The sequence below is a fragment of the Lagenorhynchus albirostris genome, chromosome 9 (genome assembly GCF_949774975.1).
Source record: "Lagenorhynchus albirostris chromosome 9, mLagAlb1.1, whole genome shotgun sequence".
In the NCBI taxonomy this organism is placed as follows: Eukaryota; Metazoa; Chordata; class Mammalia; order Artiodactyla; family Delphinidae; genus Lagenorhynchus; species Lagenorhynchus albirostris.
The window spans coordinates 36,000,824-36,023,802 of NC_083103.1; the positions used below are offsets into that span (position 1 = coordinate 36,000,824).

The 22,979-nt window shown below is 51.8% G+C and overlaps 1 protein-coding gene across 2 annotated transcripts in view; it reads right to left on the minus strand.

Annotated features, from left to right (window-relative positions):
- The window catches only part of NAV2 (neuron navigator 2), a 396,632-nt gene that overhangs the window by 8,609 nt on the left and 365,044 nt on the right, over positions 1–22,979 (minus strand). For both annotated transcript variants that reach the window (XM_060159528.1, XM_060159527.1), the window contains 10 exons: positions 19,054–19,207; positions 17,890–18,052; positions 17,049–17,149; positions 14,809–14,904; positions 12,964–13,132; positions 9,551–9,786; positions 7,113–7,267; positions 6,841–6,912; positions 5,082–5,278; positions 4,052–4,170 (listed from right to left, as the gene is read on the minus strand). In XM_060159528.1, coding sequence (XP_060015511.1) covers positions 4,052–4,170; positions 5,082–5,278; positions 6,841–6,912; positions 7,113–7,267; positions 9,551–9,786; positions 12,964–13,132; positions 14,809–14,904; positions 17,049–17,149; positions 17,890–18,052; positions 19,054–19,207 — 1,462 coding nt within the window. The remainder of the gene's footprint in view (positions 1–4,051; positions 4,171–5,081; positions 5,279–6,840; positions 6,913–7,112; positions 7,268–9,550; positions 9,787–12,963; positions 13,133–14,808; positions 14,905–17,048; positions 17,150–17,889; positions 18,053–19,053; positions 19,208–22,979) is intronic.

Below are 22,979 nucleotides of genomic sequence, written 5' to 3' on the forward strand. Positions count from 1 at the left end.
TGGCTTTTAAATTTTTGCTCCGTTCCCCTGACCCTACTACGAGTGGTCTGAGGAACTTTGGGGGTCCACAGAGCCAGCCTGAAAAAACTCTTCTAGTCCACACTTTTCAGATTACAGATGGGAAACCCGAGGCTTAGCAGTGGGAGGTTTGCCCAGAGTCTCCGAGCAGGTTGGGTCATGTGATCAATGGCTCCCCACTCTCCCCTTTCCACCAGGGGGACAGGGGTCTTTTGAGTGACTCTGCAGGCTTTAGACACTTTGGCAAGTGTTTACAATGAAAATTCCAAAGGGGAACAGGGCTGAGGGCTAAGTCATAAGACAAATGCACACCTGGGCATATCTAATGTCATCTGCAAAAACAGAGAATATTTTTACAAGCCTTCCCACTTGCCACTGGACATGTCTAAGTCCAGGTGATGAATGGCTGGGTAAGTACCGTGGCAAGCAAAGGATGTGTCGTAACGCTCCTTGGTCCCCCTGCAGAGCCCTAAGGCAGCTCTGGGAAACAGCAGACAGTTGTACAGACAGACGGACAAACAGGACATTCACTTTCCCCAAGACAGGAAGAGGGAGCCAAGACACTGGAAACTGAAAACTTGGCCACTGGGCACCTTCTCACTCTGTGGGATGCACGTTTCTCACACACGAAGGCATCAAGGTACACATTCTGGAAGAGCCTACAAGCAGTTGCGCGCGCGAACACACACACACACACACACACACACACACACGCACACACACGCGCGCACACACACACGCACACGCGCACACACACTCTACTGGGAAAAGACTCAGGAGCCAAAACTTGCAATGATACCTGGTATCCACTAGGGGGCGATGCCACATCTCCTCCAGGCAAGGCTGTGCCTGTTGGAGGGGCTGACTGGAAGCCGCTGGTGAGACCTGTCGGCAGCAGGGTCTCTGTGCTGCCAACCACCACCGGCAGCCCCGCCAGAGCCCAATCTGGGGACTCCACCTCTTCTTAGCTTATGACCCTGGCCAAGGGCTTACCTGCTTTGAACCACAGTGCGCTCACCTCATGGCCACACCACTCCTCGCAGAGTCAGGGAGGAGTAAGTGGCCTGCACAGCACCCAGCACACAGTGAGCACGGGACTCAAGGTAACACGAAGGAGACTGAGGAATTTTAAACTTTTCTTTTTGAATAGAAGAGTCTTTTTGCCAAATGAAATCTTACGCAGAACGTCACGCTATGTAACACAATACTTGGTTCCCTGAGCCATCTGAGGGCTCTGGGTGGAGTAACAGGGGTCTCAGGACAGCCTGAAAAATCACGGAAGTAACCGAGGAGTCAGCTATGCGCTACGACGCTGGCTCAATCCACACCCCGCCTAGTGAACTGGGGAAGGGTCAAAAACTGTGAGCCTTGGTTTCCTCGTCTCTAAGGTGCATATTGGGCGCTGAGAACTAAACGGAATCATGCCTGTCAGGCCCCTGGCACAGTGCCTGGTAGGTAGCAGCCTCTCAATAAATGTCATCAAAGTTTCCTTCAAAACTAGAGACATGAAGAACAATCCAGGGTTCCTCATGAATCTGCAGAGTCCATGGGGTCTCCCAGGCTGCAGAATGGGATAAAGCCACAGGTTTGGGGCAGGAGGGCTCACTTTTGAGCAACTTGGTACAATGCTAACTCTGGCTGCCTCCCCTGGTTGTTTCCATGTTCTTGAAAGACTGTCCTTCAAAAGACCTCAACAGCACAGGGAAGTGATGACTTTCCTTGCCTCACAGTGAACTGGTGAGTCTCCTGAGACGGTGACATGCTTCTGTTCCTTGTCCTGAACGGGCTGTTCCACAGCCACCCCCAAATCCTTTCACCTACAGCCTCCTTGCTCTTGGTGGGAAAGAGACCCTTGAAGATCAAATCCATCAGCAACCTCTCCAGGATACACAGGGAAGATCAGACCCGACTTTCATAGCCATGCCCACAAGGTCTTCTTTCAAGCTGAGGTCCAAGGAGCAGGGCCTTAGCACTGTCCATCCTTACCGAGGACCAACGAGGGGCCTCTGATGTGTAGCTGGAGGCTAGAGCAAAGCCTACCCCTCCTGATTGGTGCCTCCTTGGGCACCCACGTGCTTTATGCAACAGCACCCACGACTTTTTCCAAGCACACTCTAGGTCACTCCTGTCCTGCACCAGGAGACATATTCGGGCAAAGAAGCAAAGGGGAGAAGTGAGAGGCGAGGCAGAAATAGAAGGAAACAGTGCCCCTTCCTCCCCTGCAATTCCTGTGGCTTCTATCGAGCAGCGCGGGTTTCTACTGCAGTCCCCGGAAGCCCCTGATGGGAAGAGAGAGAGGCTTCTGGAATGTAACAGACGCCAAGAATCCAGTAGGCGGGGCATCCCAAGCAAACAGGAGTGACTGGGTGGCTGTTTGGGTTTGCGGTCCTAACAAATCCATTTGAGTAAAGACGAAATTATGGCTACTTTACCCAGTGAATTTTTCTACCTAAAGAGAGTCCACTGACAGATCTGAAATCGTTCATATTTTCTTTCAAAAGCCACATTCGACAAAACAGAAATGCTGCCATCAATGGGAGAAATAGCTGAAGGGCATTAAGAGGTACAAACTTCCGGCTGTGAAATAAATAAGTCATGGGGATGTAATGTACAGCATCGGGAACATAGTCAATAATATAGTAATAACTCTGTACGGTGACAGATGGTAACTAGACTGACCACAGTGTAATTTCGTAATGTACAAAAATATCAAATCACTATGTTGTATGCCTGAAACTAATATACTGTTTGTCAATTATAATTAAAAACAATGCTGCCATCAATTAATGATCTTCAGACACCGGAAACTAAGGCCGGTCAAGGGGTGGCTGAATTTCTCGCTACTCTCTGTCTTCACAATCACTTATATTTGAACACGGTGGCTTGAATACGCAGCCTACATGCTCCCGTTCAATGAAATACCAGCGACCAGAGGCGCACCTCCTTCCTTCTCAAGCCCTGGTTGTCCTGAACGTCTCCGAAGACCCTCAGTGCTGCTGCATGTTACAGGTACCAAGCAGATGAACATTCGCCAGGCTCAGCTGAACGTACACAAATGACAAACCCTGACGGAAGCCATTAAGGTGTGCCGTCACACATGTGCATGTGGGTGTGCACACCCCCCCGCCCCGGGTCCTCCACCAGCATCATGTGTCTCCCACCGTCCGGTACTGAGGAAACACAGCCCTCAGAAACCCGGCTGTTAAGCTGGTTCCTGGACTATTCAGCCGTGCGTGATGCCTGCTAATGACTCAGAGCGGTCCTGAAAGCCGAGAACCTTCTCAGGCCACCTCCAGACTCAACAATAAAACTGTTACAATCTCCAACCTACTGCTAAGCTCCTAGCATTAGCCCCTGGGTTGAGTGAGAAGTGAAGAAAGGATTTGGGCTTTCCAGCTACAGCAGGGCAGGAGGGATGGGCGGCCACGTGGGCCCAGGGTCACCTGTGAGGGGTCCTGGCGTCAGGCGGCGAGTGCCATGGGGCTTAGGGCCAAGAACCTGAGGCCTGGATGCAAATCCCAGATTCTTCAATTTCACTTCCTCACCTTGGACAAGTCACGTATTCACTCTGAGCCATAACTTTCTCTTAAAAAATGGGGCTAAAACCAAAAAATCTCTGCCTAACCCCAGGACAAATGCAGAGCTTGAAGCAAACAGCAGATGCTTTGCAAACTGTGAAGTGACATATTCCAGGTCTTGTGCACTCACTGTGCTGAGTACTTGATGGCCATGATGTCACTGAACCCTGGCAAGAACTCTTTGTGGCACGGTACTACCGTTCTCTCCTCCATCAATGAGGGCACTATGGCAGAGAGAGGCTGGATGACTTGCTCAGGGTCACATAGCTAACAGTGGCAGAGCCAGGATCTGCAGCCCAGTGTCTCCTACACTGCGCTGAACGGATGGCTTCACAGGTGAGGGGTTGTCACCTCACGTCAGTCAGATTTCTGAAGAGGAAGATAAAGACAACCCTTCTCGTCACTAGAACAGTCCCTTGAACTTTGAGGAGGTCAGTGGGCAGTGCGCTTCTTACCTGGAGTCCTTCTCTGACGGCTTCCAGGAGATAGGGGATGATTGAGTAGTTCCACAGGTCGGTGAACCACACCCTGGAACCATCCACGTCGATGGGGCACGACAGGAAGAGCCGGGGGCCTGGGGACCACAGGGAACATCAGTCAGACTGAAACGGGGCGGGGGGCAGGAGAAGCCAGCCCGGGCACCCCTCAAAGGAGGGACCCTGAATTTTCTGAGCGAGAGCAGAAATACCAACTGTCACGTGGCGGGCACAGAGCAGGATGCTTGCGCTCCTTAATGCCACCCTGGGACCACGCTCCTCTCGGGAATCACCCCAAAGGGAGGCGAGGCTTTATGCAGAAAGATGTTCATTGAGATATTAGTCCTAACCTTTGCAAATGGAAGCACAGTAGATGTCCGAGAGCACAGAAACAGTTAAGGAAGTGACGGTGCACCCACATCTGATTATTTTGCAGAGCAATACAGAATGCTCATGAGACAACGTGAAGTGAAAATAAAGACCATACTGTATGTACATTATGACTGCAACTACATAAAACATGTATGGACGAGGACAGAAAAAATAAGCTCAAATTACAACGATTACATCAGGATGGTGGGATGACCAGTGATCTTTTTTTTCTCTGAAGCTTAAGCTTTAGGAATGTCGATAAGATTACTTTATTTATAAAGCAATGCCAGTCCCACAGGGTGGTTTCCACCTGGGGGAGCCTCGGGGTGGGGGATCCTCACTGAGCCCATAGTTTCTGCACCAGCCTGGGGCTGGACACTTCTCTCTGCTGCTCATCACCCCCGAGCTCTGGGCAGGAGAGAAGGGCAGAGACGGCCCCGGGATGTGGGTGCAGGGCGGCCCGGGGTCTGTCTAGGCTGTGCCTGTCCTTCTGTCCCCTCCTCTAACCATGTGGCCAGTGCAGCATCCAGCTACCAGGGCCCAGGGACAGCCATCCGAGGAGGCCAGGGCCCCGGGAGCAGCAGTTCCCTCCCCTGCCAGCCCGCCTGTCGGCACCCACCCGGCCTCCCCTCCCCACCTATGGTGACGTCCGAGGAGCTGTGAGCCTCCAGGAAGCGGTTGAGGTGATGCCAGACCTTGGGAATCCAGTCGATGACTTTCACCAGCTCCACGTTCCGTACCCGCCCACCGATCTCCGTCTCCATGAGCTTCCGCCTCAGGAACCGGCCCAGGAAACCCTTCACGGGCTCCGTGTGGTTGGCACACAGCACCCACCTGGAAGAAGTCAGGAACACTTTTCCATGACAAGGACTACGGCCAACCTCACGAACCAAAGCTCACTAGAGCTGGAAGGTGCCTATGTTAATACTCAAGTGAACACTGCACATATATCAATTCACAACTCCTCACAGCAACCCCGTGCCATGGATATGATGGCCACCCATTGTACAGGTCGAAATTCTGAGGCACAGACGGGTTATGTAACTCGTTCAAGATCGAACAGCTAGTCAAGAGAAGAGCTAAGATTAGAACCAAGACAGTCCAACTCCAGAGGCTGAGCTCTGACCACTGCGCTAACTGCCCCTTGTGCTTGTGACGGGTTCCGTGCTGGGCTGTGGGGCTGTAACAATGACTCAGACACAGTCCCTGTTCCCCAGGAGCTCACAGTCTAGCGGAGGAGGCAGATAAGAGGAACGAGAGATGACGAAACCTGGGGAATCAAGGAAGGCTCCTCAGAGGAGGGGACATCTGAGCTGAGACCAAAGGAGATGAATGGAGCAGCCACACGAGGCAAGGCAGGAGCAGGGGTCGGGGCGGCGGTGGGTGCAGAGCATCTGCAAAGGCGTGAGCAGCAGTGTGGGGTGTTCGGGGAAACTGCCAGAGGTTCAGTGTAACCAGAGTTTAGACTTGACCTGCCAACCTAAGGGGCCTGGATTTCATTCTGGAGGCAATGGGGAGCATTGAAGGACTTCCTGCATGAGGATTTACAGTCAGATTTGAATTCTAGAATGTTCACTCCGGTTGCCACTGGCACAGAGGATGGCCTGCAGGGGGGCCAAGGGGCAGGCAGGCATACTGGTTAGAAAATGACTGCAACAGTGTGCTGGGAGATGACACGGCGGTGACGGGGGAAGCAGGAGCAGAAGGGTCTTGAGGGACATGCAAGAGAAAGCGTGGATAAGACTGGGACAGCCTGGATGCAGAGGTGACCCATGATCTCAGTGACCTGGCGGGGCTGGTATCTCTCTGATGACTGCGATTCTACTTTCAACAGGGATGCCGGCAGAATGGCCATGAAAATGAGCCGGGGCGGGGGTCTCACCCCAGGAGACGGCTGTTCATCCTTACCTAAGGCCCCAGGCAGGGCAGCAGTACGTGGAGGCCACACAACCTAGCGTGGCAGAAGTCCCACAGCCCAGCAGTGGGGTAGCTCGGTACGGGGCTGGGGCCCAGGGCTCACAGCAGCTGGAGCTCGAAGGCCACAGACTCTGCTCCATGGACACTTTCATAAGCATGAGCTTTCACTGCTCACGTCCCCTTGGGACAGACAGACGTGCCACTGGTGACGTGCAGGGTTGCATGACGACAGTCCCTGCCCAGAGCTGCCCCCGGGGCACCGCGGTCCCAGGACTTAGCATCAAAGAGATCTGGGTGCAAGTCAGCCCTGCTATCGACTGGCTGTGTGACCTCACACAAACCACTTAACTCTGCCCATTTGTAAACTGCGAATGATAAATTTAACGACTTGAGGCTTTTGTGAGAATCAAATGAGTGAAGCTGGGAAAAATGCTCACAGTTCCCGGCATACAGCAGCTACTCAAAAAGTGACTCCTTACCTGAAGTTATGATGAAGCTGCAAGTTGGGAGTAGAAGAGGTAGCCTGGTTCATTGTGCCAATTATATAAGGGCTGCGGGGGAAATGAAGGGTAAGAGAGTTGGAGGAGGTGTCGCAGCGTCCCGGGGCATCTAAGGGCCTAGGTAGACGGCTGCGGGCTGCTGCCCCTCCCCCCGTGCGGCCCCAGCCCCTCCCTGCCACGTGCGTGCAGCGCTCCTACCCCCTGTAGCACACGTCTCTCCCGGGGGCCACGAGGTCCAGAGCTGCCTTTACCATTTGTGGTCCTTGCAGTTGAGCAGCCCGTTGAAGATCTCGCCCAGGGAGCTGACATGATGCAGGTTGTCCAGGATGATGACCAGAGGCATGTCCACAGCGTTGTTCTCGCTGGCGCACTGGTCGGCGAGGTTGGACAGGTACTGGCGCAATTCCTGCGGAGGCCGGGCAGGAATGAGTGGGTGAACGCCCCCGGGAAGACGCACGTACTCGGGGCCTGCCCCTGCCCCGGGCCGGCACTGGCAGAGGGGCCCTTCCGGAGGCCTCACGGTAACCGGTGCTGAGAGCCTGTCCGCTACAGGGCGTCTGCCCGGGCGCAGGGGGTGCGGGCGGGGGAGTGGTGAGGAAGGCCTGGGCCCTGGCTTCTGGAATTCACTAGGCAACAGAAAACCCGGGCAAGAGCAGGCACCATGGGGGTGTCCAGGCGCGGTGCTGGAGCTGCTCCAGCACTCTCTAGAAGCGCTACTATTTCTTACTCTGCCAACCTCCCAGGAAGCTCCTGAGTGCAAGTGCCTCACACATCGCTCTAAAGGCACAGCACTGCCTGAGAGCCATCTACACAGAAGCCCTTGATGAATCAGCACAGCAAAGGACCCCCTTGCCCCCACACACACATATGCCCTGCTGATCAGTGCTGGGGCAGACAGACAGTGAACGGTGCAGGGGGGGTGGTCTCCACGCATGGGGGTCCTTGGAAGGTCTGCGTGAAAGGGGAACCTTTGGCCTTAACTGTGAAGAATGGGCAGGGCACTGACGGCTGGGGCAAGGGGCACATCAGAAAAGGAAGAGAAAGAAGAATGTGCGATGGGGAAAGGCCAAAACGGTGAGCTAAGGGCCAGCCAATGAACACAGAACAACTTCCTGATGGTATTATCATCACCATGAGGATGGAGTGACCTTGCGCCAGGCACGGCTCTGGGACCTCACACATATGAACTTCTGTGCCCCACAATAACCCTCTGGGGTGGGCGCTGTGACTGTCTCCATGTTACAGAGGAGGAAGCTGAAGCGTCCCTCAGTCAGGTGAGCAGCCTGAGACGGCACAGAGGGTCGGCAGCAGGGCTGGATCTGGACTCGGTGTGGACGCCTCCCCATGCCACTGTCCTGCACGCTGGCTTGGATGCTCGGGGGGTCATATCTCCTCTGCTTCCTACACACACACACACGCTTCCCTTTTAAGTCAAAATGCGGCTTTTAGCAATAGAAGCAGCCCCATTTTTTAAGTTACTAGTTATCTTTCCTTTTAGCTCCTCTGCACTATGGGTTCTTGGCCTCTGGCACCTGACAGTGCCACGGATCCTGAGGCTCGGAGCCCTCTCTTCCTCATGCAGGCCTGCAGGGTATAGTTGGGGAGCTATGCTCTGTACAACGGTGCCTGGCCAAGGGGAGTGAGTGGGGGCTGAACTCAAGCCTGGCTCGACCTCCAGCCACGCGCCTAGGATCCTTCTCTCGCTGGTCCTGGGAAAGGGCGCCTTCCCTGAGCTTATTCACAGAGGATCTTGGTACAGGGGCTCTCACCACTCCCTGTAGTCCTGCCCCTGTGTCCACATCACTTGGAGAACTTGTGGTGCAAATTCCCAGCCCCACACAACCTACTGAAACAGATCATCTGGGAATGAGGTCTGGGAGCTGCCTCTTCAAGGATGCCAGGTGATTCTTAAGGTGAAAGAGTCACTTCCAATTCACCTTTGACTTCCTGGCCCCTTTGGCCAGTCAGAGTGAATCACCCATCAACAACCACCGCATGGCTAATGAGCAAGTTTGAGAAAACACCTCATGACCCTAGGCTGGGACTAGCTCAGGCTGTCCGAACGCTTCCACTGCTCCCTGTGAGGCAGGATCAAGCCTATTTGCTGGCTCTGGGGTCTAAGACATGGACTTGAGCTCCAGTCTGCTGCTCAGGACTATCTGAGTGGCTTTAGGTACATGGTCATCTGCCTTGAGCCTCAGTTTCCTCATCTGTAAAATGGGATTGTGACAACTACTTCCTTGAAGGTCCTGCTGTGGGGCGTTCAGTTTGCTGCTCCCAGGGGAAGCAGTCTGCGAATGCGAGCTGTTGTTGTTCTTATTATTGTTGTTCCACAAAAGAAGGTTTTCTTCTGGAAAGACAAGAGGACCTAGTAGGCACGTGATGAATCTTTGGTAAACTGAAGTGGAAGCATCTGGGTTGACCTTAAAGAACTACCAGCGCTGATCATGGTGCCCAACTCACAGCGGGGAAGCAAGAAATGAACTACGTCGACTTACACGTGGAACTTCTTGCTGGGAAGTTTTGGATCAAAGCCTTCCTTTCTGCTAGTTCCATCCTGACCTCCTTCCCCAGGCTTTTAGAACCATCAAAGGTGAGCATTGTAGGAAATGCTGCTTTGCCATCACGGGGGTGGTGGCATCACTAGTTCTCAAAGGGCTAAGCAGCCGCCTCTGAACGACCTCCTCACCTTGCTGGACTTGTGGTCCACGTTGAAGGTGGCGATGACCCCGTCTGTCAGCTCCCGCCCCTCCCGGAGCACCAGGTACTCTGACAGCCGGTTGGCCAGGTAGGTCTTCCCAGTGCCGCTGGGCCCGGAGAGGATGATCCGCCGATGCTCCACCAGCAGGGAGACGTAGCGCTGCAGGATGGGCTTGGGGATCAGGGACTCGAACACCAGCGAGTCCAGGCTGTTCTCCGCGAGCCCTGTGTTTGAGAGAGGATGTGTTCGCAGCCCTGCAGAGAGGGTGGCTCTCTGTGCCTGCCCACCTGGAACTGCCAAAACGCAAGGCTATCCCTTTCCTGGGCAGCCCCGCCCACCCAGGGACACCGCAGGCTCCCTTCACCAGCACGATGTGCTCTGGCTCCTGGCTTGGCTGACTGCCCCCCCCCCACCACAGATTCACCTTTAACATCTGGCCCTTCAGTCTTCATCCATCCTCTGCAGAATTCATAAGACTCTGAGCCCTACTTGTCTTTCTGGATTTACCATTACCGGTGGCGCTGGCTCAAACCAAACGTGAATCCCCCGTGTCCACCCAGACCCCGGGGCTGCCTCTTCACCCTGTTTTTTCCTGCACGCCAGGTGCCGCTGCTGCCCACACTCAGATCCACCACGAAGGTATCAACACTTTATCGTTAAAATGAGGAAAAACGCAAGGTGGGACCATTTGATTTGGGGATGTGAATACTGGCAGACCTCAGCTGAGCCTCTCCAACAACAAGAGGAAACATCTTTCCCCTCCCCGCCTGGGACAACTTCATTACTCAGGGCTGTTGGTTTTACAAGAGCTGTTTTCTTCATATCATTCCCAAGAGAGGATCCAGCCAAGGTTACTTATCCAGAACCTAAGGCAATTCTATTAAAAAAGCACCTCAAGAAACCGCCATATGTAGGCAAAAAATGAACTGAAAAGCACTTATCCTGTTTTACAGTAGCATCTTCCATCCACACAATTCATTCACTGCAAACAGACCCCCCTGACGCACCTATATATTTGTTTCCAATCTTCCCCAACCAAAGATAGCACAGTGACTGTTCTAGAATCATCCTGATGAAGGATCCCAAATGAGATCTTCTGGGTACAGGTCTAAGACTTTCCTAGAACTGGTCTCAATAGAGCCTACATGGGCTCAAAGTTTGATGCAAAATATGGAGGTTAGGGTCTCCTGTCTAAGCTTAATAACAAACACGGGGCAGCGATTAAAACACTGTGAAACCCCTCTCTTTGCAGCTACGTTGCTGTCTCAGTCTCTTGTCAAAACCCCCCTGGCAGTGACCACTTTGCAGACGAACTCACTTCAGAGCACACAAAGCCACAGCCCCTGCCCCGGTGCCACGGAAGTGAATCATCCGCAGCTCACCCATCTCTTTCAGCTCAAACCCTTGAGTGGTTTTCAGTGCCCTGAAGGCATAAGTGTCAAGCACCACAGGAAAACAGAAGAGTCAGGTATCGCTTAAAAACAAAGCCGAGGGCTTCCCTGGTGGCGCAGTGGTTGAGAGTCCGCCTGCCGATGCAGGGGACACGGGTTCGTGCCCCGGTCCGGGAAGATCCCGCATGCCGCGGAGCGGCTGGGCCCGTGAGCCATGGCCGCTGAGCCTGCGCGTCCGGAGCCTGTGCTCCGCAACGGGAGAGGCCACAACAGTGAGAGGCCTGCGTACCGCAAAACAAATAAAAATAAAAATAAACCCGAGCTGATCCCTAGAGATGCTAAAACGACTTGACGTGCTGACAGCAGCACCAGCTTAGGCTCCGTGGTGAGGTGGCCTGTTCGGGAAGCAGATAATCCTGTCGCTGTTTCTACAGAGGTTTGCTCTGGTCTCGGCAGCGGGTCACTCCTTTGACCCTTCAGCGCTTGCAGTGCTCACCTGCTCGCCAGCGTGGCTGAAGCGCAGTTTGAAGTCATGGTGTGTCAGGCTTTCCCTAAAGCGTTCTTGGAGTGGACAGTTGTTGTTAAAGTGTGCCTGGCAGCCCTCCCTCTCTCCCCTTGTAGTGGGACTCTTCCTTCTTGCAAGGAGTTCATTCCAGCTGGTCCAAGCAGGGCTGACCCAGCACCTTCACCCCCCAAAGGGGTGGGCTTGTGACCAGGCTGGGCCAAAGCCTCTACCCGGTCACAACGACTGATTTGGTGATGAGCATTTGACCCACGGTGGGCCAGAATCACCCCTAAGAATTTCCGGTCACACTTGTCCAGAAAGACATTCTCTTTCTTCTAGGTTCCTAAGCTAGAAGGATGAATCTGGGCCACTCATCAGCTATGTGCAGAAAGCTCAAAAAATAAGCAAAGCCGAGGTAGGCCTGGTCCTGATGGCACCGCTGGAGCGCCCGGATCCAGCTGCGCCTGAAGCCTATACCTGGATCTTCCAGGTACCTGAGCCTGTATGTTTCCTTTTGGCTAAAGCTAGTTTTGAGTAGGTTTCTGTCACTTGCAGCCCAAGGCCACAATTATGGGATGCCAACAAGATAAGGCTGTGTGCGAGGCTCGAACAGGAACATGCTACTGGTCACCGGGGAGCAAGACCTTCATTCCCGCTGATGAGGAACGTTGGGGTGCTTCTAGAAAACCTCCCAGTTAGGAAACAAAGCTTGCCTCAAACAACCCCAAAACTACAGTCAAGATGCCTTACAGGGAAGAAATAAGATACCGTGAAGGCTGAGCTGCAGACGGTGTTTAGTAATCTCTTCTTTAAGTGGTTCATAAAATATAGGAAAAAGGGATTTTGCAGTCAAATGCGTTTGTGTCAGACTGGATCTCACAGCCTTTTTAACGGCAAGAGTCAGGACATGAAAGGACAGAGGCTTTAGAGAACCTGCATGGGAATAACGATGCCGGACTTATCTGGCCATGAAACTTTTTTTTCCCAAAAAAATACTTTGTGTGTCTAAAGTTCTTTAGCCTCAGGTGTAGCCTCTTTAGGTGACGAGGCAGCTGGAAGCTCGAACAGCATCGTGCGTGGGCAGGAGCTTCACTGCTTCCGCAGGGTGCTCCGAGCAACTCCTCTCTGGCCCACAGAGCATCGTGGTTTCCCATCTGTAGAATGGGACTGCACCCAAGGCTCGCCGGCAAGAGTAACTCACGGGTATCAGTGGAGCCCCGTTTCAACAGGGTTATTAAGATTCCATCATCTCAGAGTCACAAGGCTAACGGCACCTTTTGTTATGTAATTTCAGCAGTAAACTAAAATTATCTGTTTCCGACGGTCGCTGAAAAAGCTGAAGACTGTTCAACTTGCTTAGGTGAGAGTAACCGTGGCGGATGGGGATCAAAATACGACCCACATATACACGCACAAACGAAATCGTGGACACAGGTTCCCGTGCCAAGTCACAGAACAAAACCTACAATGCTGGAAGCTCCCACCACTGCAATGGGCTGGATTACCTTTGACGGCCACAGAGATGGTTGTGTTCTCTCCAACCAGGTAGCCACAGGGCAGAAGCTCGGGGGTCTCGGAGGTGTTGCTGCGCTTGATGTCCCCAATGCTGTAGCCGAGGACACTATCAGAGTTCAGCCCCAGCTGACTCACGGGGTCGACGTGAATGATGTACTCCTGGAAAATATAGAATAAAGACCCCGTCAAAGATGTGGCGAAAAATCTGCCCAAGACTCATGTCTTCACTGGGTGATTTACGATCGTCTCCTCTTTCCCAGCTGATGCCAGAGTTGAAATCGAGCTGTGGAACGAGGGGCAGAAGAGCGGACTTTCTCTAGGGAGGATGCCCTCGTATCACAGGCCCCTTAAGGTACAGATCTATTCGGTCAGTGACGGGAGGGTGGGAAACCCTAACAAGATGGTGAACATTTAGTCTGCATGAACCAAGCACTGAAAAGTTAAGCCGCTTTTCCTATAAGTTCAGCTGAAGTCTTAAAGACATTAGGGCCTGGGAATGGTGCTGGAAAATGCATGAAAAAGTAATTCTGACAAGAAATCTCTCCACCAGCCCTTTCTTTTGGTTCAGGTCAAAGGCCACATAATGACAAAGGGAACAAAACCCCAGCCTTCTAGAAAAAAGCAGCTTAGAGTTTTAAACAAACAAACGTGTGTTTAATTTGGAAAGTGTTCCATCTTAGATGAGTGACCGGAAGGCTTTAGGTCAGTGAACTTGGAACGAAGTCCATGGGCTCTGTGGTGGCCACACGACTGAGGTGGAATCCTGATAACAAGTCTCTACCTTTAACGGTCTCACTTCCTCACGTGTGACGCCTCACAGGCTCTTTTCAGCCCCAACTGTGGTCTTTCTAATCCAGGGATGTCCCAACTGTCCATCAGCAGAGATAAGGTTTCGGCTGGGGCAGCAGGCTTGGTCTGCTCTAAGCCATTCCTGTCTCTCACCCCGTCTCATTTCTACACACTGGCCTGTCAAGATGGGAAGTGAGCTTGGGTCAAAGAACAGAATTTTCTCTCTGTGAAGCCACCTGAGTCTAGATGCTAGGAGACTAGAGTATACTAGTTAAAAGTCAGGTTTTGATGTCAGACCAACTCAACTAGACCAATGTGGTCTCCGGCACAGAAAATGTGGGCTATTCTTAATACTCAGGGGATGTGATTAACGAACACTTCTGGTTATGACCTACTTCAGGTCAATAGAAAAAAATGTACCAAAAGCTTCTTTCAAATCACCCAGTACGTCAGGTTCACCTAGATGCTCATTCGTAATTTCTCCTGTGGCAAACACCCACTCCAGTGATGTGATTAGAATGAAGAGAAAAATAACCGTGCCAACAGCCTTGACGCCAGCCACGGATCAGAAGTCAATGTCACGCACAGCACAAATCACAGAGTTGGAAGTGTTGGCATGGGACGCAGGGTAAGTTGGATCAAATCCCCCTACCAAAATGAAGGGTGGAAGCATGACGTCATAGCCCCAGAATACACGCTGCAAAACATACTCAACAGGACACAATTCTAAGGGGAAGAGAATGTAGACATTAGCAGTTCACTGTGAGAGGCTCATATAACCGCTCAAGACCAGGGAAGTGCCTCTCCCTGGCTGGCCAACCACTGCCAAGGGCAGATGAGAATAGTTGGTCCTGTTACCAGCCTATACTTACCATCCTCCTTCTGTTCCCTTGAGGGCCAGGGGACAAGTCCCGGCAACATAAGGATGTGGGAGAGGGATGTGGCCTGATGAATGACCAGGTTCGGACTACAAACCGCCCTTTCCCCCCTGAGGCCCAGGCCCCCGCTCGGGCGCACTGCCGTAGCTGTCTTCACGAAGCACTTACTTTGAACAGCCGTCTAACTACCCCGTCGAGCACGTCCCACTTCGTCTTGCCGCTAACTCCAATGCAGCCGATGAGAAAGAGGTGGGGTCTGGAATCCTAAGGGCAAGGAAATGTCCGCAGGTGAAAAACAGGTGGCTCCTTTCTGACTCAGGTTAGCAGAGGACTCAGACTGTCTTAGAGCTCCGCCAGTGGTTTGAGAGGGGAATAAAAGTTCTATTTGTTTTAACACCAGATGTAACTTGGACTGAAGGTAATGGTCTTAAACACTTTCCTCCCCTATTGCTAAAACAGCAACCCGTGGGTTAGGAAGAGAGGATCTCCTCTCTGGAATCTAGAACCTTCTACCGACTGTGCACCTCATATGGTGTGTAGATCACACATCCCTTGCGGGGAATGCTCTCCCCTCTCCTTTCTGCCATCTTTCCCTTTCCAAACCTTGCTTACCAACTCACCTCTTCCAGGAAGCCTTCAATGATCAACCCACCAGGCTCAGAGCTCACACTGCTTCAACAGTTCTGTACACAACTTATATGATGATATATTCTGCACGGTTTATTTTTAGGTATTTGTCTTATTTGTCTATCAAGTTTGTCTCTTTGCTTGATCTTAAATTCCTTCAGGATGTTTTTATTTTTTCTTTTCTTCTTTTCTGTTTTTTATAGTATTGATTTCTTTTCTTCTAATTAAAAGTTAAAACATGTCTAATTCAGAAAACTAGTAAAATTCCGGGAAATTCACAAAAAATAATCTTTGTTCTACTTCTTTTGCCTCTCTGCCCACAGGGCTCTGCATAGTGGGGCTCACTGATCACTCTGATTAAAGGAAACTAATAGAACATTCCATTTTGTTTGGTTTTCAAATATCTGACATGCTGATAAGAATATAGAGTTAGGAGAGTGGAGGGAAGTGGGGAGAGGAGGGGGTGTATTTGGCGGTTAAGCAAAATCAGCAGAGAAGAGAAACAGTCTTGAAGTGAGATGATCGGCCCCATCACTTCCTTACAGCCTTAGGTAAGTGATGCTTGGGTCTTGGGCTTCTCAACTGTAAAACGGAGATGATACAATCTGGGCAGCCAAGCTCATCTGGATGCTGTGGTGATCCAGAACAAGACAACTTTGGAAAGTGACAGACTTCCGTAAAATGTAAGATCTATCCGTTTGTGTTGATGAGCATTAGAATAAAATGCCTTCACAGACACCACCTGCGTTTATTAACAGAATGTTACAAGAATGGACTTCCCCCTTGATAGTCTATCACTCTACCAGCTAAGCTCTGAAAATGGAACTATTTTATGGATCTTTCTCAACTAGATCATGCTCAGACCCCTGGCAGCTCAAAATCCTGGGACTACCCTCGTCAGTGAGACTAGACAGCCAGCCACAAAGTAGAATCCCCTGGCAGAGAAGTCTGGCTGCTGACGCTTTGTTTTGACAGGCACTGCAGGCTCCCAAGCTTTCGGAGCCTACGATAGCGTGTCGGCTAAAATACTCAGAACTAACAAGCAAACAAAAAAACCTCAAGGGACTTACATGAGGGGCTCACGAGGTCTTTTCCCACTTATCTGAGACATGGTCATTCTCAGCATCCTTTAGATTTAATTGACGACTAAAAATCAACTTTGACTGTCAACCCTTGCCCTCACCCTAAAACAGTCTCTGACCGGCGTATGACCTCTAGACGCTGGAAGAGAACAGAAACTACTCAGAAAACTCAGATTCCCCAGCCTCGGTGAGTCAGGGTGCCCCACCATCTTCACTGCTAGCCACCTGTGTGCTCCTGGGCTTGACCACCTCTATCTCCCAGTTTCTACTTGGTCAGCAGCCTCTGACGACTGGATTAAAACAGGTGCTCTTGGTCGGATGAATTTGGGTGGCTTACTTCTGTACCTTCTGTGCTAAATGTGCTTAGCTGCCTTTGAAGTGCTTTGGGAATATACTAAATTCAGAAAAGCCGTTTCTGACTGATGTTAGTGTTTAGTTAGATACTTGAAAGTGGTGCAGTGTGGACCATTTTTAGAACCCTTTACACACTTTTCAAACACGAGAGACAGGGAGGGGCCGTTGGCTTACTTTCACGGTGTCAAAATGCTGCTGGGGAGTAGGGTTAGTTAGGGAAAGCGTTAGTACTATTTCCAGATCACCTCAGGCTCTGAGGTGATGGGGCGTGATGATGGAATCACTATGCTAGGTAGTTCTACCTGGGGAAGGGACAGGCCAAGCAGGGTAAGGGATCCAACTAACCTCCTTCCACTTCATTTCCTCCTGAAAGCTGACAACTATCTTAACATGCCTGCCTCCTTCCTTCCGAGCCGGGCATTCACCAGTGTCATCCAGCAACATGTCTGCGAATGGAAAACATCAACAGCCTTAGGCACACGGGGACAGCAAAGCCGGCTTCCTGACACCCCCGCTGCTTGTCGGCACAGCAGCGGGACAAACCAGGTGTCGTGGTGCAGGGGAAGTGGGATGGGGGTGGCGGGGGGAGAGGGCAGAATGCAGAACGCAACCACAGAAACCAACAGTGGACCAATCAAGGAGCCAGCGGGCTGACGATGTACCTTTGCCAAACGGAAGTGCGAGGGAGACTCAACCAAAACGACAGCAAGAGCGGTGTCACGGATAATAAGTCAAAGCATCAGCCTCGATATGCTTACACACAGATCTGTGTGATCTGCCTAGATCACATTCGCTCATTATCGAGCCAGCCTGAATCCAGCCCCAAGGCAGGAAGGTCGTAAACCAAGCCAGCGTCCCAATCGGCTACCGAGGGCAGGTGGGGCAGGGGGCGGGTGGTATGCAGCACACGGCTTGCAGGTCAGCCTCTTAAAATGGATCAAACAGAACTCAGCATGGTGGGCGAGGGGAGCCAAGCTCATGGCTTGGAGAAGTTGGGGCGCTGCAGCAAAGCATGACAGCAGTCTACTGGCTGGGCTCATGTTGGTAGCAGACGCACACCCACACGCACGTACATCCTAAGCACACACGCGCCTGCTGCCTCTCCATTTGATCTGCTGATCTGCTCGTCTTGGGGCTCTTGCTTAGAGACCAGAGTGCCAGCTGCAGGCCCTGTGACGCCACTCACCCAGGCTGCTGGGCTCAGCGAGGTTCAGGCTGTGCTGGGAGAGCCCCATGGACTGCCTTGGGGAGGTGGAGAGGGACGCCTGGGAGGGCGCCCGGCTGCAGCCACTGCCTTGAGACTCCGACTTCAGCCGGTCGTTCTCAGCTTTCAGCTTCTCTATTTCACTCTGCGAAAGGTAAGGGAGAAGCTCACTTACCAGGCAGCTACAATGCGAACAAGCCTTTCCTGGAGGAGGGAATTGAAAGTTCCCTGCAGGGATCAAGTGCATATCCCAGCCATGGAGGCAGAATAAGTTACACCAACAGAGAGATTCAACAGTGGTCACTGCCTTTGCTGTATACACAAGACCTCTCTCTTTTGGGTTTTTTTTTTTGGCTGTGAGGCATGTGGGATCTTAGCGCCCCGACCAGGGATTGAACCCACACCGCCTGCATTGGAAGGTGAAGTCTTAACCACTGGACAGCCAGGGAAGTCCCCCCACAAGACCTCTCTGGCACAGGAGGGTCCGAGAGCTGGCCTTTGACAAGACCTCAGAAATGTTTCCCAGAATCTGGGTGGTAAGAAAGTCTTATCTAAGAAGTTTGAAAACTCTGGGTTTCTCAACCCAGACCTTTACTGCAGGACTTCTCAGAGCCTTTAATAAGTTGGTATGCATTGTGAATCTGAGAGGGGCACACAGTGTGCAACACTTCCCAAACATTTTTGATCAAGGAGCCTTCTTTTCACAGAGTTTCTTATGGAACGAGCGTTTCACTGAAATTCCTCTGGGAAACGCTGCTCTCCAGTGAAAGCCGATTTAGTAGAATCCACAGTGGTCTTTCATTCCATGAACACTTATAAAGAACCTACTATGTGTTAATAAGCACTGGTCCTACATCCAGAGAAAGGGATGCAAAACAGAACAGCTCAGAGACTCAAATGCCTTCAATCCGTGTCAAAAGGTGAGAGGGGCCGTAGGAACAAATCTATAGGGATTCAGATGAGGGCACTACACTAACCCTTCCAGTTGCAGGACTTGGAAAGGCTTGGCAGAGGAAGAAGCATCAGGCTGACCCTTGAGGGAAGCTTCCAATCTAGATGTGGAGAAGGCTATCCCAGCGGAGGGAGCGTGGCAGGAGCAGCTCCTCCCCGGGCAGCCTGGGGCTCCGCCGCACTCCCGGATCTCACCTGCATCCTGTTCATGGCCTCCCGCAGCTGGTCCAGCTGGTGTGCAGAGCTGAGGGCTTCCAGGCGGATGTCGGTCAGCTTCATCTCCTTGTCTCTCAGCTCGTTTCGGAGCTGCATAACCGTCTCAGCTTCACTATCCATGCACTCCGAGATGCTAGGGAAAGAGGAGTGTTACTGACCAGGGCGGCTCTGAGTTCAGCTCCTTTTAGCCCTCCACTGACCACCACATCATCATCAGGTTTGCTAAAGAGTAACCCCGTATAACCAGCTGCCCGGTGCTTCCCGGAAGTGACAATATCGAAAGCACCTGAAATTCACAGACTTCATTAGTTCTCTACACTCTTTCTTTGCAGAGCTCTGGCCATCTGAATGGCTCCGGTATGCCTTTCAGACAAATTCCAGTGATCTGGGGATAAACAGGAGCCAGCAAAAGGGAATGGTAACCTTGGGGGTTTGAAACCCGCCGTGATGTGTACACAGCCGGGCCCCTATAAAGATACAACACGGCCCTTGATAGCTAAACCCACTCAGAGAAATGAGGTCAACTGTCTGTTGTAAAGGCAGACAGGGTCAGACAGCTGAGGGTGATTTTTATTTGCCAAAAAGGGGAAGAAACCAAAAGACACGGGTGGAAGATGCTAGTCTGTTTCTGGTCACATTCTAAAGCCCACTCCCCTAAAGGTGTCTAGAGGGAGAAACATTCTTTCATTCCCCCACCCCCCATATTGCTTAATAAGCCCATGGCAAGGAAGAGAAACATCTCAGGTAGTTAGCAGAGAGTGATGCAACATGAAAGCCAAAATTTTATCTGAAAACATGCAACAGTGTGGCGAGCCGTCCTCCTTCCCCAGCTGGACACCAGATCAGGAGACTGTGGGACCCTGTGAGTCCCTCTGTTTTAAGAGGTGGACCTTCCAGGCTGGGTTCCTTATTCGATTACTTAGGTTTGCCTTTCAGATACTGGCAAGTCAGCACAAACTGGAAGATCATAAAAGTCATGAGGAATTGCAATGTTAGAAAAGGTAGCTTCTATTAAAAAAAAAAAAAAAAGTTCGGTTGATTTCAAAGATTATAGGAGCTGAGGTGTGGGGTGATCCAGAAGAGAAAGCTTTGACATTTCTTGGAACTAAAACAGAAAAAAGAAAGGAAAAATAGCCCAAGTTCATGAAGTTACAAAGCTGAAGCTGATTATCTCTGAACGACACGGTGAGCACGTGGTCTCTGCAGAAATAATCACTCGAGCCCTCTCTCCAGGACCCAAGTACTGGATCTGAGGCCAAACCAAACCTGACCTGTGAAACTGGGAGAGGGAGTGGAAATGTTAATTGCCAAAGGAGAGCCATGATAATTGTTAAAGGAGATGTATCTCAGGGGCAGAAAGGACTAGAAGAAAAATGTAACGCCTGAACAGCCCAATCTTTTTGTGGCTACTTTCTTGACCTGAACCCTGAACGGTTCTGAGAGATACAAAATCATCTCCTATTTTAAAGAGTTGTCAGCATCCAAGAAAACTTCTCCGCTTCAAAATCTGAAACCTCCGACAGACCCTTGAAAAATCTTATAATGATTCCCGTTTCATACCTATGAGAAACTGAGGCCAACAGATTTGGGACTAAAAGGGCTAGAGAGACAGTAATGTCTTTAGAAATCAGATCCTCCTCTGCCCCCGCCAACCCCCCAGCTCTCTGTGCTTTGGATAGCCTGTGGTTTGTAGGGTTTAACTATGCAGTCATACTTTCTTTGGTTTGGGAGGTTTTCGAGGGGAGCTTGCAAAAACTGGTTCTTTCTTGGGGAAGGACTATGGTTTCTGGGTTTAAATGGAGTGCAGTCTGCACAAAATTCCACTGGGACATTCTGGTCTTAGCCAAACCATGTCCTGCATAGATCTCGAAGATGCCAGTTCACTGCAGAGAACAACCAGCTTTAGTCCACCCTGTCTGTCTGTCACACGGCAAGGCGCTTTGCTCCAGTCTCCTTCACGTGGCCTGTGCTTTTTCCCCAGAAAGCTTTCTCAGCAAGAGAGACAGTATCTCCTCCGCACCCACTTTGTGGAATTTATCACATGGGTTACTTTGTGAAGCCTGGCCAAACAATGACTTTACAAAGGGAAGCAAACTAAAAGGAAGAAAGTCTGCCGGGAGTCCAAGGCCCTCCCGTGTCCCGCACAGATCGGCCAGTTCTCAGAAGCACAGCACAGCGAGGCCGCACGGGAGGGGTGGCCTACAACGGAGATGATGTTGAAAACAAGCCCCGGCTAAGAGTTAGTCCCCCTGGGCCTACTGCCCAGGACAGAACCTTCTCCCTTGGTTCTGCCGAGTCACTGATAATCACTCCCTGCATGGCCCCTGGCTCCCCTGGGACCAGGGTTCTTCTCTGCCTCATTTGTAGTATCTGATCACGCTGATCGGCACATAATGTTGACTGAATACATAGACCACTGTGTCAGGCATCTGTAGCGTATTATTTAATGCACTACGTACACTACTAACTTTCGGGAAGAGACACTACAATCATCTCCATTTTAAAAACGGGGAGGCTGAGACAGAAAGAAATTGACATGCCCGTTAAAAATGTGAGAATCAGGGCCTCCCTGGTGGCGCAGTGGTCGAGAGTCCGCCTGCCGATGCAGGGGACACGGGTTCGGGACACGGCTTCGTGCCCCGGTCCGGGAAGATCCCACATGCTGCGGAGCGGCTGGGCCCCGTGAGCCATGGCCGCTGAGCCTGCGCGTCCGGAGCCTGTGCTCCGCGGTGGGAGAGGCCACAGCAGTGAGAGGCCCGCGTACCGCAAAAAAGAAAAAAAAAAGTGAGAATCAGTAACAAGTCTGATGGGTCTGTTTAACTCCAGGGTGCAAGCTCCTGGACTTCATCCAGTAGGCATGGATGGACACACACTGGTCCCCTCTATGGACCACTTACTGAAGCAACCTGATGTTAATTTTTCCTACCCAGCCCCTAACACTTAATTCCAGCATATTCATGCCGTCATGCCCAGGAGGCAGGGCTGGGGGCATACCTAACTTTACACACCCTAGTGTGGGAAACACTGCCTTCCCACACGGCCATTCCTTCCGCCCACGGGGTAGGAACTTTTCTGAGCCCCGACTCCTCTGCCTTTGGTTTCTTCTTTGAACGCCCTCTCGCGTCTAGATCTGCACATTCTTACAAACCCTTCAAGGCTGGAAAGAAGCATTTGCTCTCTGCCCACGCTTTGGAAAATCAGACCCAAAGCAAACATCTCTAGTGCGCATGGATGCTGTGGAATGTCAGGAAAGGGCTGCCGAGCCAAAGGGTGGGCCCGCCTGCCCGCCCGCCCGCCCGGTCCCTATGGGGAAAGTGGTTTGGGGGAGCGCTCCTGCTACAGGCTCCGGGAGCCCCGTAGGCTGAACGTATCGCTGCTTGGCCGCCCGGCAGCGTCTGGCCCAGTGACTACTCCCGCCTCCAAACAGTTTCTTCTCTCTGCTTCTGGGTTTCCACCCACCTCGCTGGCTGCTCTACTTCCTCTTCCTGAACCTCAGGTATGAGAGAGCCCCAGAGCTCAGTCCTTGCCCCTCTGCCTCTTCGTCTTCGCTTATCCATTCAATCCCTTGGAGAATCCCTCCAGCTTCCCACCTTTCGAAACCACCACTGAGGCCACATCTCCCAAACCTCCACCTCCAGGAACTCCAGGCTGGCTGGCATCTCAACAGGGATGTCTCCTGGGCATCTCAAACTTCGCACGGTCAAACCAGAGCCGCTGATCCCCACCTGGCCCCACTCATGGAGTGTGTCTCCCACTCATGCCAGAAACAACGCCGCCACACACCGAAGTCTTCAAGTGGCAGGTCTAGGAATATTCAAGGACTCTTCTTCTCCTTCCCTCACAATCCACATCACCACGTGCCCTCAACTTTCCTTCCAGAATATATCCCAAGTCCATCCGGGACT